The following is a 12,991-nucleotide window of genomic DNA, read 5'->3' as shown; positions in this document are numbered from 1 at the left end:
GCAATTTAATAGTATCTAATCACTGTATTGTTGGAATGCAGGAGGGAGCACAGCCAATCAAGACATCCCAAAATGCTACCACACTCTCATGTACTAGCCACTCCTTCCAAATTATTTGAGGGATGCTTCTTATCAGGCATGAAAGTGCTAGCTTTTACAGAATCAAAAGGCCAGATTATTTAATATGACCTTAGGGATATCCTTCATCAAGTACAGAAATTTATTTATTTCCTCCAAATTACTTTAATGTAACAAGAAGTGACAAGATAAGAAAAAAATAAAAAAAAAAACCCAGTCACTTTCTATTATTAACATTGAAATCAGATACGAAAATATACAACACATAATTAGATATTTTTGCAAGCAGCTGTCATAACAGCAAAACCTGCTTCAGTTTCAGGCATCTACATTTTACCACTACATTCAACACAAATACCATTGATTCAGTACACAGCTACTCTGTGACTTATGATTTTAATGACTTTTTCCCAGCACCACTGCCTTATTTTCTTAGGAGTGTAGTATAATATTAGAAACAACATCGGTACATGACACTTTTTTCCCTTTCAACAGCAAAATACTTGAAATATTCGCCTTTTTCTCTTCAGCAACTGTGGTTTGCAAAGGATTAGGTCTCCTTTCTAAATTGATGTGTACATTCTTTCAAATTCTCTTGGCTTTGCAAAGTCCTCAGGAAAAATAAAATAAAATAAAATAAAACCAAATCTTTACCAAGAGTTACCAATCATGTTTTTGGATTCTAAACTGTCATTACTATAATTCTACCTTTATGGAAGTTCTTCGTAATTTTCAGACAGTATTAGTATTAGTATTTCTTTAATGCTACTGGTTTGTCTCTGTGTTTTATGGGCTGTGAAAGGCGCTGATCCACTGCTTGTTATTTCTGTTTCTGAGATTAATACATCCTGAAAACAGTAACAGATTTTAAAATGCAACACAGGCAGACAGCTACTGTTTCCAAAAAAGACAGAAATATATTTTGATGACAGAACCAGATTAAGCTAAATGAGATGCAGGAGCAACATCGTAAAATCCCAACAGTTTAAAGACAAATCCTAGAAATTTATAAAACTGATGAACTGAAAACAAGAAGAAATCAATATGCAGATGATGGAATACTGGAAAGAAAGAAAAAAAAAATAAACAGACTGTAGTCCTATGCCACCTGGTGGCACCAAAGAAACAATCAGACTAAAAACTTTCAAATGCTATGTTAAAGATAATGTACATATTTCTATGTAAAATTAGTGTTTTCCCCTTGAAATACCTGTAATGTTTTGAAAGTAAGAAAGGCTTTTCTACACAAAGCCTAATAGCCTATTATGCCAGTCAATCTAAAAATAACATATATAAAACAATACTTAGATAGGGGCTTTACAGGCTGCCCAACAGAGGCTCTGACCTTCAGATTCCTAGGAAGTCACAGTACAGCTGCCATCCATACAAATCATTCCCGGCTTCACTGCATATGACTACAGTTCCGAGTTATCAAGTGTGCAAGCAGCTAAAGCCCTGCTCACACCTATCCCACCACTACTGACACTGTCTCTACAACCGTAAAATCAGACAAATGTTTTAAATTTTTATTCTCATTCATGTATGCTGTAGAAATGTTTTACACCTTCTTCCACAATAAGAGTTTCACATTGCTTAGCAATAGCCTGTGAATTACGTGGTCACAGAACACACCACCAATCTGGTTTATATAATCTAGCCAATTATATGCCCTTCCAGGACAACAATAGACACAGTGGAAAAAACCAAAAAGGAAATACATAAAAACCTCATAGAATACATGTTTGATTGATCCCTCCACCAGCATATAATGTCAGTCTCTAGAAGACAGATATAAACTTCCTCCAAATTTGGAGGTCATTTCATATCTCATATCTTTAAGACATACCTTTCATTTAACTTATTATATGTTAAACCTTGAAAAATCTATAACAATTCTACCAGTTTACTGTTTATTATGTGACAAAATATTTTTCTTTGTAAACCAAGTTCTCCTCTACAAATAGCAATTTTTTACCAAATGACCTTCAAACATCAACAACTTCATATGTTGCTACATACACCCAGCACTAATTTGTAAACTGCAAGATTTCAGCCTACCTAGGACACTTACTTTCAGAAGTCTGTTAAAGCATGTTACTTTAACTTTGGGGGTAGATCTTTTGTTATTTGGAGAAAGAAATTCTTATGAAGACCTCCCACTGTGCAACCTAACAGAGGGCACTAATACAGAAAAGTCTGCTTTCTTTTCTGGAGACTGAGAGATACATCATGCCTCTCTTCCAAAGGTTTTAAACATGCCATGTGCCAACTCAACTTGAATGCAAAACATGCAATAGAAATAGAATAGAATGAAATAGAAAACTATGGTTAAGAACACGTAACCAAGACCTCATGCAATACCTGAGTTAAAACTGCAGGATCTCAAATGTTTGAGATCATCAAAATGTTTTTGCTTTTTGTTGTGAAATGTCAGATCCATGAGAATTAACTTTAAGAAACAACAGTGTCTGAGACTAGAAATTGATCCCAGCCTTCATTCAGTATGAAAATAATTAATGTCAGGAATCCATTCTCAAGGTGAAAATTTCACATGGATCCCAATTATGCAAAAGCTAGGTCTATTTTCATTGTGCATTCACCTTTTCTTCTTATTAATTTTAAATAGATAGTGCCTGTTCAATAGTAAAATCATTTTAAAATATGAGCTGAATATGGAAAACACTGCAAACTCTTCAAAACAATTAATTTAACAGATGAAAATAAATTCCATTTCAACATTTTTAAAGGAAGGTAACTGACTTCAAATATCAAGGCCAAACAGTACTAAACTGAAGTTACTCTAAAGCTGTTTAATCTTATTAATTGCTAGTAATAGACCTTGTCTTACCAGAAAAACAATTTAGAAGCATGTTACAGGGAACGGTAAATAGGTCTCATTAAAAGACAAAACACAGAGATCCTCGCTGTTACTAAAACCATACTCCAACTGTATTCTTTTAAATTAAAATTTCAATTTTTTCCACACATTAGAGGGTTAGCAGGGAGATTTTTTGATTTTTTTTAATCTGAGCTGAGATGTACCAATTTTACATTAACAAATTCTGTCTGAAATGTTCGGTTCTGCATGGCTTTGTAGACACTGAATAGCAAAACTTTAGTAGGTACACAAGTCACAAATGTTAGCAAAACTATCCCTGACTTCACAACATCAAGTCTTCTCAGAAAAGAAGTAACCTTGATCCAAGACTTTGAGAAATGCCTAACTGCACCAAAAATTGGAGATACACAAAGTATATCCTAATACAAGTGAACAGCACTAAAGGATGCTCTGTTAATCTACATACTTGTTTTAGCATAAGGAAACTAAAAGTAATGTGGATCACTCACTGGCCTACACAACCAGTTAAAAAGTTTCTAATAACTCTGGTGTAAGTTTCTTTCTTTCTTTCATTTCCCTCTGTCTTTATATATTGATGAATGTGTAAATATTTTTTTTTTTTTTAAAAAGCAATAAAGCCAATCCCTGTTACTTCACAGCATAGGAAGCACTCCTACAAGAAGTGCAAAGTGCCAATAAATCTACCAAAAGTAGCTACAGCTGCTTTGGTAGGAGAATGGCATCACATGAGCAGCACACCTGTTCACCACCCCTGTGATTACACAGGATTGGACTTAACCAACAAAATTTTCTCAATTTTCTTGCCTTCTGTGAAGACAACACAGATCCACACACCTTCCTTCCATCTGGAACAAGAAGTGTCCACACACCTGTTAGCTGCCTGAGAAACCTGCCACTATCAACACATGAATCAGCTACACAAACAGCTCATGCTTCAGTCACTCTAAACCCTTCAGCAGTTTTCATGCCCCAAATCCTCCAGAGCAGTCTGCTTTCCCACTGCCCTCTGCTTGTGCTTCTCTGTTTACTCTTGACACCAGTCTGATTTGCAGCAAGGACTCTCCAGAAAGGGGCACAGTGACACCCAACACGTGGAGGGAAGCCCAGTAACGCAATGATAGTTCAATGTGTTTCATTCTGAGGAAGTAGAGAGTGTTCAGTTTCTCCTGTCTAAACACTGTACAATGCAGAAAAGATGCTAGTTGGAATTTCCATTTTCTGAGTGAAAATGAAAACTCTAAAATGCAGTGGCTTTCAACAGACAAGTAGTGATCACTACATCAGTAAAAAGACATCTAGCTCAAATAATTGAAGAGGGATTAGGACAGGGCCACAGATGAGATCTCATAGAAACAGGTAGGCAGAGGAAAAATCCAGATTAGAGACTTCTGATGTTATGTCAGCTGGAATTTGGTTATTTGCATCCAGACTCAGCCAGCAAGCACCGAGTGCTGGGATCAAAACAAGCCAGAACCCATTCCCTTTCTCACCCACACAAAGAAAAAGGAGACCACAAAGGAGCTGTCAGTGTCCTGCATTAGAGGCTCTGGTGTACCAAAGAACTGTGGTGTAGAAAATGGAGCACCACAATGGACAGAGCTCTCCAAAGGATGTGTAATTTGAGGTCATTGCCTATACACATTCGCTACAGTAAGCAATGAGGAAGCTGGAGTCAAAGTCTCATTTTCTGGCTGCACCGAATGGCAGTCATCATAACAGTTTTCTGTACCAGTTTTGCCAGTGACTATCCAGGTACATCTCTAGAAATCATGAGCTATCTTTGCCAAAATCTTGATATAAACTCTGATGAGATGCCAGCTTATCAAGATGGTAACAGCAGGAGGCATTCTTTGTTCACTATCAGAGAACTGTACAGTGAACAGAACATACTAAATATGCAATTAAATGTTAACCTCCTGCACAGAAAAAACAAGCAGGTAAAAGATAAAAATACAACCCAATGTACCATCAAAGCTTAATATTAGAGTACACTGTTTCAGCACGTATTCTCTTTGCGAGACAGGATACAGAACAAAAAACAAGCATACAATGTATCAATTAAAGGACAAATCAAGGTTTGAAGGCTTTGCTGATCTGTGCAGAGGGCTTATGTGCATTTGTGACAACGAAAAGAACATAAGAAACCTTGTTAGTAATTTCCTACCGTTAAAGTACTGTTCTAAGAAAGCTCACTTTACAGAGGTACTGGAAATCTTCTGAATTAAATAACTACAAAAGTCTGTTCAAATGATAAATTTCTGATACAAAGATTCAACAGCCTGACAAATAGACTTAAAGAAGTTGATAGACTTTCACATTTTGCTTTATCACCAGAGGCAGCAATAACGAGAATGTTTAAAGTACTATTACACTGGACTTAGGTTTCACGGCATGTACAGAGACAAATATAAGGCATGCTGTTTGGGACTAGTTTTGACACCATCATCAGTGACCTGAAGGCAAGGAAAAAGAAATCTATAAATACTCAGTTTAAAGGCAATTAAACTGAAAAACATTCACTACTACTGTAACTGAGACATTTTGTGTTCATCTCCTTGCTGATTCTCCTCCCTACCCTATGCTGAATGTTTATTTTAATGTCTAGCAGTACAAAAGTGAAGAACAACTTATCTGCCATTAAGAGTAGGAACTTTAATAATTGTTATTGTCATTCGAACAAGTCAAAACTTAATGTGTTAGACCAAGAAAAGCTAAAGTAAGAACAAACTAGAAAACCTCCCTCTGTTCAGTTTATATAGTTAAATTAGGCAATGACTCTAGGTAGCAGAAGGATGTGCTCAATTATAGTTAAGAGTTACTGTTTTGTAGACTATGTATTCTGTAAAATACATTTTGCTCAACATTTCACCAGATTTAAAGACTATAATTGAAGGAGGCTAATAGCTTCTGCTTGACTGCTGCTTAGCCAGAACTCTACACACAATGTGCAAGCAACAAAAACAAACACATTCTGTGAACATTAGGAAAACAAAGAATTGTCACTGACCTGTAATTATGTTCACAAAGGCAGCTGCTCCTCCTTTGCAAAGTACTAGAAACTCAGCAGAAGTAATCCTAGATTTTCAATATTTGCACTCAGGATCATTTCCATGACATTCAAAGGCTTTTAGATTGTGAAGTTACTAAGTGTTGTTAATAGGATTTTTTTGTTTTTAAATAAGTCAACATGTTTCAAACCAGAAAAATTGATTCCTTCCGTGGATTTCTTCACTCAGCTCTCAATCTCCTCTGATGTAAAACTCATACAAATGCTAGTAAAAGTCACTGTGCCCACAGTTTTTCAGTGCTCAGAGGTTAAAAAAATGAGTACTTCAAAATGATGCACAACCTTAATTACCACTATTCACATTTTAGACAGACTAACATTTCCTAAAATACCTAACCAAGCTGCTTCCAATACTTTGACAAACAGAAGTCCTGTTCCTTGTTGTATAACAAAGGTCAGAAAGCTCCCAAATGAGCTCATGAAAACACACTAGTTACTAAGAACATGCAGCATCAAAACACATGTATTCATACTGCACGTGACTAATTGATTTCAGGTACTTCACTATGGCACGGTATGCAGCAAAGCTGTAGCTGGAAGAGGTGTGTATCTGTGGGGCATGGCATCTACCAAGCCCACAGCCCAGTGGGGACTCAGAGCTGACAGAAGGCAGAGTTGCCTTACAGTAGGGGAGAGGCTACTTCAACAGAGCCCTGGAGCAAAGCTCACCACACAGATCAAAGAACTCTGGTGTTTCTGCCATGTATTTGGTCCTAATCTCCTGCCACTACTGCTCCGCCCTATTGTGATTCCTATTTTGGCCAAGTGGTACTACTGTCAAATTATTGGCTAACTCAGATGAAATAATATCCCATACAGGAAAAACCACCACTTGTGATATTTATGCTGGAGTATCTGATGCATTGTGTAGATGTCTTGAAAGCAAGAATCCAACAAGAACCTTTAGCGGTACCAACTGCCAGGACACTTAATGATTTGCTGGAAGGACATAGGAACCAAAAAAAGAAAAAAAAAAAATCAAGCCAACTACTGTACTTGATCACCTCTCTTTGATGCAGTGCAGTTGCTAAGTTCATAAAAGCAGTTAACACACATGAGATGAGAGCATGCTTCAAATAATGGTGGTCAAAGAGAGAGGTGGGGAAAAAACACAGAGGGGGCAAGGAAATCTTATTAAAGTAACAGTTGTTTAGGAGTAAGAAAATGGTAAGCATGGTAGTTGCTGTGTGTTTCTGCTTTGCCTTTTAATAAAGTTAAAATAAAAGAATAAAGGCAAAATGAAGCACTCCTTGGTGCTGGTCCATTTACCGACCAAAATCATAGCAGTCTTGACTTTCAAACATGTATTTCCACAAACAACATTTAACACAGTGCAGAGATATTGTCCTATAAAAGCTAAACCAAATCTTGTGAAAAAAATATTTAGAGGAAAAAGCTCAAGTTCAAAGCATTACCTGTCAGGTAGTGACAGAGGATGATTCAATGTGATCATTGGGGCTGTTTGCCCCTTGCTTAGCCATAAAATTCACTCAAAATTAACTTTCATCATAAGACTACATAACGAGCATATATTTCTGATGTAAGACACTATTACAAACAAACCCTCCACCTTTTTTTTAAGTGGACTTCTAGTGTGTGCCATGCATGCTTTGGTGAGACTCTAGAATCAAAATAAACAGCCCACAAAGCCTCTACACTATTTTATTCTTCCATGTGAGTCCAAAATCCAGAATATATTCATATGGGTTTATCAGTATTTGTTATTAATCTGTATACAATAACACAAGTTCTATAAGGTAAGCTGCTTATGGATGTCTTCTCAGACTTGATTTGAATGTGGCTTTCAATTAGTAGTTATCAATTTAGCCCACACCTCATACATGACACTTGCTGCACAAGCAATGTCATAGAACTAAATATCTCTTTGAAACTTTCTCAACTCTTCAGTCACACAAGATTTCCAAAAGAATATTGTATTATTGCTATCAAAAACAATACACTCAACCCTTTTTCCACTATATTAAATTAGAAGAATCTTACCCAATGATGTGTACAGACAACTGCTACTATAATAACCTAAAAATGCACCTAAGGCTCTCCCTGGACCTTGAGCTCATCTCTGCACAATGTTGTAACATACTTCCTAGCCTTGAGACAAGACACTAGGGCTCACCATATTCTGATATGTGACCTGAGACAGGAGCATCCCATGGCTAGGAACAGGCTCAAATAACAATTGTGATACAGTCATCACCAGAATAATGTACACCTGACAAACACGCAGGATTCACAAAGATACCTGCAGGAATTACAGAGGAGAGGTCAGTAAGCCTTGATCTACACGTATTATAGGTACCTATTTTTCCCCAAATTAAGAGTGGTTTCCATTCTATGGCAACATAGAGATCTTCTGCTATTAAGATTTAAATGCACCACCAATGATGACAAGGCTATAAATCACTTTCACTAAAGTTTTATTACAGTTGCCTTGATGCCACTCTAGCATAGATAGACATGGCAAAAACTCACAGTGAAACTGACTACTGATGCCAGCTTTTGCAACACAAACACCAAAAAAAGACACAAAGTTACTGCTGTGTCCCAAGCCTGGTTTTGTTTAGTACCACAGCAAAAAGCATTTAAATATTTGGTCAAAGAGAACATAAAGCCATACGTCTATGGATGTTGATCCATAGACATATGGCTTGTCATATGGGAGTTCTTGTCCACAAATTATTTCTGCAAGACATTTTTGTTTGTGTCCTGATCTCTCAAACTAGTAAGCAAGTTCTGTGAGGACATTCTCTTGACCCCACTGCCCTACACTGAGAAGCCTAAAAGAGGACTAAGTCTGATGCAACCTACCTTGAGACCACGCAAAGAGAAGGCACCTTGCTTTGGAAAAAATGTGGTAATGAAAATGGAGCAGCAGTTCTAATAACTTATTTTACTACTGGCACTAGTTACCATGACACTTTAGGTAAATACAGCTAAACAGGCACTATCAGCTGAAAAATCCCATCTCTTGTTCTGGTAGAATTCAAACAGAATACTATATAGCAAATGCTTATAAGCTAAACAAGGGACTGCTTCCAGAAGTACCCACTTCTGTGAGCTAATTGTAAGCCACGTAGGTCAGAAAGAACAAACTAATCAATGTGCAACTTCCGGGACATGAAAGGTGACGTGTGCTGTAACCAGAGCTGCACAGAGAAACAGCAAAGCACATTGCCAAATCAGAGAGGTATGAAGTGAATCAAACCAATAACATCTGAAAGAAAAAAAAAAATCTTAACACCATTTCCAAAACTAAAAAATTCTGACCTTTGTTATCAGAAAAGAAAATGTATTCTTAAATTGACAATCTGCTACCATAGTTTTTTTCAACCAAAAACAGCCTGAAGGTTTTACATCTGTGGCTAGTTTCACTTAAGAGTACTTTGAGCTCTGGCAACACTGCACTGACACAAACAACTTTTTGTCAGCTGAGGTAGTAGTATTAAAGTGTTTCTTTCATATATTTCTAGAGGCTTCTATTCCACTCTTTATCTTTTGCATTTATTTCAAACTGATGTTATAAAACTCTGAAAGCATTTACTAGGTGTCAGAGGTTTCACAGTTGTAACAAAGTGAAACATTTGAATTTCATCTTTAACTTCCTCAAAAGACAAAGCAGTAAGAAAGGAAAAGGTAACGGTTTTACCCAAAGGAAGGACCAGTAAAAGGCAGAAGTTTCTCCAGTGAGAATCAGAAGCTTCAAAGAAATCCAGGCATGGAAAAGACAAAAAGAGTAAACACTGAAGGACTGTTCTAGAAGACCAAGGGGAGGGAGAAGGATGAAAGGAGAAAAATTTGTCTCTAGCTGACTACATCACCTGGAATGAATAGGTCTGAAAATAGATTAAGGTACCAAACCCATGGTCACAAGAGGTAAGACCATGTTACACCTCTGACCAGGATTACACTGTAGGACAGGAACAGACAACTGCAAGACACTGACAATGGAAGAGAAAACACATGTAAGAAATCTTCCTTGTTCACTCAAGTATTTCAACCCAAAATCTAACACTAAAAATAAAAAACAACACCCATGGATGAGTTTTCCTGTTCATTACTTTAATACATACCTGTATTAAACCCAGTTGGCAGAATAATGATACATTAAGTGATTTCTTCACATAAGATACTGCCCATATCCCCAAAGCAGCACTTGTACTTAGCTGTTACAAGAGTGGCATGTGGCATTACCCTCCTGTTAGAGTTACACATTGAACAGACACAACTGCTCTAACCAGCCTTGTCTCGCTCCTCTTCTCTTCCTCTTGTTCTGTTCCTTCCTGCAAAAACTGAAGGCTGACCCCTGAACTGCAACGTGAAAGAATAAATGCAGAACAGATCTGCTCTCTGTCTTTACATTTAAAGCCTTTGTCTTTACTATTAAAAAACTGTAGCAATTATTACTTTTGCATTGAATGAAACAAGAGTTTCTAACACAGAGGAACTTTTTAACTAAGTTTTTAGAGTTCTTTTATTCACTTGAAGTCTCATTCCAGTACTAAAATATACTTTCATTCTGTTTGTTTCCAATTAAAAAAAAAAAAAAATAAGTACCGTACAAGCATAATTAGGTTATAACTTTGTATTCTGTGTTGTGGGGTTTTGCTAGGTTTTTTGTCTGTAAGAACACACAGCTGTGTATAGCCAGCAGTATTGTGCCGTTCTGCACAGCAAACCACGTCCTCTCTGAAATTCATGTTTCTTCTCAGGGGCAAACATTCCTTATTAGAACGACACACAGCTTTTAAACTTCTCTGCCACGCAGTGAACACAGGAAAGTGAAGAACTGAAGTACTGCGTCCATGAGGAGCAGTCGGGTCAGCTACCTACGGCTCCAAAGCACGGCTCAGCGGAAAGGAAAGCAGCGACCAAGTCAGCATTTCTCTAAATCTACCTGTTGTTGACACGGCTGAGGTCCCGAGCTGTCAGCTCTCCCCGTCCTGCCCGCGCACGCCCCGCACCCCGCTCCACCACCCGCGGAGCCGCCACAGCCGCAGCGCGGCCCCGTCCCGTCCCGCCGGGCGAGCCCCGCCAGACCCCGCGCCCGGCTGTGCCCGCTCCCGCCGCGGCCCCGCACCGGGCCGGCGGCAGCGCCGCCCGCAGGCGGTCCCGCTCGGCCCCCGCCCCGCCAGCCCCGCAGCCGCCGCGCCTCGTCCCCGCCGCGCCTCGGCGCTCCGGCAGCGGCACGTCCAGGGGCCGGTGGCGGCGGCACGGCCGCTCTCCCCTCCACCTCCGCCCGCCGCGCCCCGGCCGCCGCCCCGCTCACCTTGGGGAAGGTGCCCTCCCGCCGGGGGCTCTTCGGGTGGTCGAAGTGGCCGCGGTCCAGCATCAGGTACAGGGAGAAGATCACCACGCAGAAGACCGCACTACCGAACACCGTGAACTGCCGGCTCAGCTTCATTTCCGCGGCTGCCGGGCCGGCGCCGCCGCCGCGCTGCTCCCGCCGCGACCGGCGCACCCGGGCCCCTCTCGCCGCCCGGCAATCGGAGGCGAAAGTTCTGCCGCCGCCGCGGAGCCCGCAGGCGCTGCCGCCGCCGGAGCGGGGCGGCCCAAATCCTTCTCCGGAGAAGTGCGAGAAGTTGCCCCCCGCCCGCCTCGCCGGGGCCGAGAGCCGTGTCGAGAGCCCGTCGGCGGGACTGAGAAGAGAGCCGAGTTTCCGGGAGCGGATCGAGTTCGCGGGCAGGAGAGCGCCCAGCGGGGAAGTGGAGGCGAGCAGCACCGCCGGGCCGACCAAGCGGCGCTGCTCCGCGCTCCCTTCCTCCTCCTCCTGCAGCCGCCTCAGCAGCCGCTCCGCTCCCCCTCGTTGTCCGCACGCGACGCCGGAGTCTGGCACCTCCTTCCCCGGCCGGAGCGCCGCTGCTGCCGCCGCCGGAGCTCTTGGGGCCGCAGCGCACAAGCTCCGCGCCGAGAGAGCCCCCGCCCGTCCGCCACCGCCGGCCCCGCCGCCGCCGCCGCCGGAGCGCCGCGTCACGGGCGCGGCTCCGCCCCCGCCGGCCGCACCGCCCCGGCGTTCGAATCCCGGGGCGAGCCGCGGCCGCCGCCCCTCCGTTCTCCGCAGGCAGGGGCAGCCCCGCTGCCCGCCCCCGGCTCGGCGCGGCGGGAACTGCCCCGCGGCCGCTCGGAGGCGCCGCGCACCGATGTCCCCGCTGCTGCCGCCGCCCCGTCGGCGGTCGGTGTGTGGCAGCCTCCGCCGTGGAAGCGAGGAGGCTGGAGGAGGAAACGAGAGGAAGGCAGGGAGGGCTGCCTGGGGACTCCGCCGTTCTGCCCGCGCCTCGCGGCGGCAGGGCACTGGAGGAGAGGGATTGTGGGGCGTGGGGAGACCTCCGGTTTCGAGCGACTCCGGCATCCGCGTTGTTCGGCAGAGCCCCCGTCCCCTCCTCTGTGGGATCGCTGTTGCCCGTTAGCACGTTTGTGAGCCGCTGCGAAGCTCCACCTTGGGTCAGGCTTTTCTAGTATGAAGAAGTAGAATGTTCCGCCGTGCTTTCATGCAAAGTAACGCGTGTTCCTACAGGAATGAGTCACAGCTGAAATGGCTGGTTCATGGGAGGCCATTCAGGTTGTGCCCGCTGTTTGGTAGCTTCTAGCTCCTAATTTTTACAGATTTAATCTGCTCGGTCTGAAAAAGTGCATCCCTAGTGTCTGCATCTACCCAATATTTCAAGGAACTACTTGAGATGGATTTGCTGCCACTGAGAATTAGGCATATCCTGGGAACGTGTTCTACCATTGTGAGTGCTTCTTTATAAATGACTGTCATTGAGACATACACCTATGCCTTAAAATCAGGATGTATGTATTAGCATCACTATTTTCTTTTGCCAAGAATATCGTCCCCTTTCCTACCCTACCTGTTTCCAATAGTTAAAACTGTAATAGTGCACAAAAATTTGGCCAATATATTTCAGTGGATCTTTGCAGGAGCCAAGAGGCTTGTATCATTGCTAAGTTTTCCCATGTTTAGAGCTTTT

The 12,991-nt window shown here is 42.0% G+C and overlaps 1 protein-coding gene across 1 annotated transcript in view; it reads right to left on the bottom strand.

Moving 5' to 3' along the window:
• The window catches only part of MAN2A1 (mannosidase alpha class 2A member 1), a 107,232-nt gene extending 95,288 nt beyond the window's left edge, over window positions 1-11,944 (bottom strand). Inside the window, exon 1 of the mRNA XM_053931908.1 lies at window positions 11,290-11,944. Coding sequence (XP_053787883.1) covers window positions 11,290-11,424 — 135 coding nt within the window. The 5' untranslated portion in view covers window positions 11,425-11,944. The remainder of the gene's footprint in view (window positions 1-11,289) is intronic.
• Between the last annotated feature and the right edge of the window lie 1,047 nt (window positions 11,945-12,991).

This window comes from Vidua chalybeata, chromosome Z (assembly GCF_026979565.1).
Source record: "Vidua chalybeata isolate OUT-0048 chromosome Z, bVidCha1 merged haplotype, whole genome shotgun sequence".
Classification (NCBI taxonomy): Eukaryota; Metazoa; Chordata; class Aves; order Passeriformes; family Viduidae; genus Vidua; species Vidua chalybeata.
The sequence above is the reverse complement of the archived record's forward strand: the minus strand, read 5'-3'. Positions and strand labels throughout refer to the sequence as shown.